Source organism: Quercus suber, unplaced genomic scaffold, assembly GCF_002906115.3.
Source record: "Quercus suber isolate HL8 unplaced genomic scaffold, Cork oak 2.0 scaffold_191, whole genome shotgun sequence".
Classification (NCBI taxonomy): domain Eukaryota; kingdom Viridiplantae; phylum Streptophyta; class Magnoliopsida; order Fagales; family Fagaceae; genus Quercus; species Quercus suber.
Genome location: NW_027069649.1, coordinates 764,795 through 769,595, shown reverse-complemented (window position 1 = coordinate 769,595; position 4,801 = coordinate 764,795). Strand labels below are relative to the sequence as shown.

The 4,801-nt window shown below is 34.0% G+C and overlaps 1 protein-coding gene across 1 annotated transcript; it reads left to right on the top strand.

Annotated features, from left to right (window-relative positions):
* Positions 1-1,846: 1,846 nt before the first annotated feature.
* Positions 1,847-2,425, top strand: LOC136069815 (uncharacterized). Its single transcript, XM_065778800.1, has one exon. It carries the CDS (start codon positions 1,847-1,849, stop codon positions 2,423-2,425), a length of 579 nt encoding a protein of 192 aa, XP_065634872.1.
* The last annotated feature ends 2,376 nt before the right edge of the window (positions 2,426-4,801 follow it).

Below are 4,801 nucleotides of genomic sequence, written 5' to 3'. Positions count from 1 at the left end.
AAGTAAGCAGCATCTGTGAGCCAATTTAGGCCAATAAGTTTGTGCAAGTTCTTTATAAGATTATCTAAAACTTCTGGCAGATAGAATAAAAAAGGTTTTGCATAAATTGGTCTCCCCTTGGCAAATGGCTTTTGTTCCTGGGAGGAAAATTCAAGAAAACACCTTTTTGGCTCAAGAAATTATACATGAGATCAAGAAGAAAAGAGAGAAAACAGGCTAGATGGGACTTAAAATTGATATGGAGAAGACGTATGACAGAATAGAGTGTCCCTTTCTCAAGAAGGTGTTGGCAAAATTTGGCTTTCTTGAGATTTGGATTCAATGGGCAGTGTGTTATCATTGCCTCTTTCTCTGTCTTAATCAATGGTAGTCCCTTTGGGTTTTTCAAACCTCAAAGAGGACTAAGACAAGATGATCCTCTTTCTCCCTTCCTTTTTGTTCTTGCATCAGAAGTTCTATCAAAACTTATAGAAAAAGAGGCCACGTCAAACAAAATCAATGGGTTTAAATTGGCGAGAGACTTGACTCCAATTACCCACTTGCAATTTGCAGATAATTTATTCATCTTTGCCCAAGCAAATATGGAGAATATGAATCAGATCAAAATTTGTCTAGACACTTTTGAAAAGTGGTAGGGATAAAAAGTAAAATTTTTCAAATCTGTAATCATATTTAGCAAAAATATGCCTTATGCTTACATGAGGTGACTGGCCAATATGATAGGTATTAATACCTCAAACAAAAAAGAGAAGTATCTAGGCTTTTCAATGGCTTCAGGAAGAGAAAAGAAGGCTGCAACAAAGGAAATCATAGAAAAGGTGAAACAAAGACTTCAGTGTTGGAAAATGAAACACTTTCCCAAGCGGGAAGAACCACTCAAATATCCTTAGTGGTAGTAGCCATGCCATTCTATCAAGCCTCGTCTCTACTCCTCCCCAAAAAGGTATGTGATAAACTTGATTCCCTCAATCGCAATTTTTGGTGGGGTTTTAATGGTGAGAAAAAACATGGGCTCTATCTTAAGAGCTGGGATTCTATATGCTCTCCAAAAGCATTAGGGGGTTTTGGCATAAAGAAAACAGAGGATATGAATCAAGCTCTTGTAGCTAAATTGACTTGGGAGGAGGCTAGTAATGTAGAGAAGCTATGGGTAAAGATTTTCAAAAGAGATATGTGAGGGGTAAGAATTTAATGAAGATGCCAATGCCTAAATTTATCTCTTGGTCATCTCAGAGTATCTTTGGCTACAGAGATGTGGTAAAAATGGGGTTGTCATAAAATTGGGAATGGGTGGAATACTTGGATATTGGATGATCCTTGGGTCCTTGAAGAGCCTAATTTCACTCCCAAAGTAAAAAGTGGAGTTGTTCTAAGTTAGCATTTGGTGGCCAATCTCATAGACCAAGACACTCGCCAATGAAATAGAGGTAAGTTAGCTGAACTTTTTATCCTAGAATCTGTAAATAAAATTCTTAGTATTTATCTATTACACCAAGTCTCCCAAGATCAAGTGTTCTGGTTTCTCTCTCCATCAAGGGAGTTTTTAGTCAAATTTGCATACAATTCTCTAAGGTTAGCAACACGAACTCCCCAGCAACACCTAAATAGTAATGATTGGAAAGAACTATGGAAGCTCAAAGCATATGCAAGACTTAAACACTTGTTGTGGAAACTAGCATGTGGAATTCTTCCAACTTGTGTAGCTATAAACAACATGTTTCCCTTTCCTTCCACTGATTGTATTTTGTGCAAAAATGCCCCGGAAACTCTTGAACATATTTTCCTTCAATGTGACTGGGCATCTCAAATCTGTCTCCTTGCTCCTTGGCCTGTTAATCTTCAGAATATGGGTAACATCTCTATATATGATTGGATAAAGATAATGCTAAATCCTAGAGCCCTCCTCGGTTTAGATGATTCTGAAGAAAAGTGTTTCCAGCTTTATGCTTTACTAGTATGTGACCAAATTTGGATGACAAGGAACAAAACCAGATTTGAAGGAAAGTGTTCCAATTCTTTGGAGCTTTCTAGACAAATAATGAGATCCTATGAAGAACATAAGCAAGCTTGGAAAGACAAGCTACATTGTCCTATGAGGAAAATAATTTGGAAGCCTCCCCCAAATGGGTGGGTTAAGCTGAATTTTGATGTTGCTATAAGAGAGAAAACTTCTCTAGCTATTGTGGGCAGAGATGATAAAGGAGATTTGATTTTTGCTTGGATTGAACAAGTTGGACAAGATAGTCCTCTGGTGGGTGAAGCAAAGGTAGCACTTTGTGCCATCAGGAAAGCCATTGATAAAGGATTTTCAAAAGTTTTTGTGGAAGGGAATGCTTGGAATGTGATAGATCCATTGAGAAATGCAGGAATGAAGCCTCTTTGGAGTATTGCAAAGCTGGTTGCAGATATTTTGGATCTTGTTTAGTGTTTTAGTGCGTTTTCTTTTTCTTTTGTGTACAAAAGTGGGCAATGCTCCAGCCCATATTTTAGCCCAATGGGTTGCTTTTGTAAATTGGGTAGGGCTAGTACCCATCTCCAGTGTCCCTCTTCTGATTGTTTAGGCTGTGAAGAGAGATGGTTCTTGGCCCTCCCTTCTTTTGTACTCTGATGATTGTCAATAAAGTATTTATCCAGTCAAAAAAAAAAAAAAAAAAAAAGAAGAAGAAGAAGAAGAGGAGCTAATTGGTGTTTCAACACCCCCTAATTGCCCAACTAATGGAAAAAACAAAACATATAGGATTTGTACTTTTTGCTACAAGCTTGTTGATTATTACGAATCATTTTCTCTAAAAACACACAGTTAAAGAGGAATGAATGTGTTCACATTTAAAAACACACAATAATTAGATTAGTTAGTATAAGTAAGTCTTGTAAGTTAATTACACTGTAACAAATCATAGAGAGATTAGTCAAGTATAATTAGATTAGTTACGCTCTGTTTCAGTTGAATTAATTAATGGATTTTGTTAATAGAAAATACTTTTATAAACTTTTTATGTAATCAAATATTGAAAAAAATGAGAAAAATATTTAGAAGAGTAAAGAGAATTCTGGAATGTGAGAATAGCTTCTTATTACTAAAACTCTGAAAATGAAAAGTGTAACTTATAATCATCCTCACAATCTATTAGCATTTGCAAAAAGAAAAGAATAGTCAGAGGAGGAAATTGAATGTTTGTTAATCTAAATCAATAAATCTTGATGATCTATAATTGTTTTATAGAATTTTTCAAACATTACGAAAAGAAATAAACCATAGAAAAAATATAAAGCTGTCACGGACTAGGTTTTCTCCACAAGCTTTTGTGACTTTTCCTTCGGATAAATGAATCAATGATTCATCTTCAACCTACATTTGTAAATAATCAAGATAAATGAATAATTTCAACATACGTGATTACATCAATAAAATAATACATTCATGTTTGCAATAGACATACCATATTTATATGGTTAAAATGATATTCTTTGACAATATGTGCAGCCAGAGTATTTTTACCGCTGTTGAAAAGGATAGATATAAAAAAAAAAAATAGAAACAGGCTTGTAAATTAAAAAAAAAAAACTTTAATTAATGTTTGAATGCAAAGATAGTTACAACACACTTGGTCCCGCCAAAAGGCAAGTAACTCCCCGAAGGGATTTACAATGCCAAAGTTGTTTTGCAATCTAATCAAATCTATTGAAGGCCTCATAAAGTGGACCAATTTGTGATATGTCCAATATGGCATTTGACCATCAATTCTCCATTTGTTAATATAGGAGAGTCATGTAAGAAAAGGAACACATCAGATTTTTGTGTGCATTATGGTGATTAAAATTTAAAGAAGTGTAGGAAAAAAAAACTTGCATACTTATTTGATTTTTGAAGAAAAAAAATAAAAAAATAAAATTTTTTTTGTAAGAGAATCACAGAATGGAGGGAAAATACAACGACATTTCCTTGAAAATACAACTACATTTCCCAAAAAAGTAATAGTTCAAAACTTTGTGTGCTGTAATTCCTAAATTCCCTTTGTTACATCCCTCCACAATTATAGAACCCAAACATATATTTCCAATCCAAAAATTAATTGTGGTCGATAAATAAGTAAAATAAATTACAATAGTGAGTGATTCACCTATACTTTTCTCAAACATGTATATCCAATCCAAAAATTAATTTTGGTCGATAAATAAGTAAAATAAATGACAATAGTGAGCGATTCACCTATACTTTTCTAGTTTAGAAACTGTAGAGTTTTTAGATGCTTTTTTGAATTCTTCAATGCCCAAAATAAAATCAGCATGCTTTACTTTAATCCTTCCCTCATAAACATGCTCAACATCTACTCAAATCCAACTTGGAGCCAAAAAAGTTGTTCTTGTGCAAATAGTAGATAACCAACGGAGAGAGAAACATCACAAGAACAAATTAGAAAGCAATCGGTAATTTAACAAGTATAGGGATCAAAAACATGCATAAGAAGTTAGTAGTATTACACTGTACAATGAAATGAATATAATAATTTAACATGTATAGGGATGAAAATGGATGTGGTAATTTAACAAGTATTGGGAGTAAGATCATGTGTGACTTTTTTACCCTCATATGGTTAAAATTACCATTTTTCCTTTTGATTCCCGATTGTAAAATGGGTTGTCTACAAATTGGTATATGGAAGTTTGTCCAAGTTGAGTGGATGGATGACCTTGAAATAGAGGGCTACTAATACATAATGCTCGCCTGCTATTATTTGTCCAAAAGATGTTGTCTAATTAATTTTGAACGAGGTAAAGAATGGTGACTATCCTCAAATTG

What these genes read in the sequence shown, in the direction of transcription:
- LOC136069815 (XM_065778800.1), top strand. Translation starts at nt 1,847, where the DNA reads ATGGGTAACATCTCTATATATGATTGGATAAAGATAATGCTAAATCCT.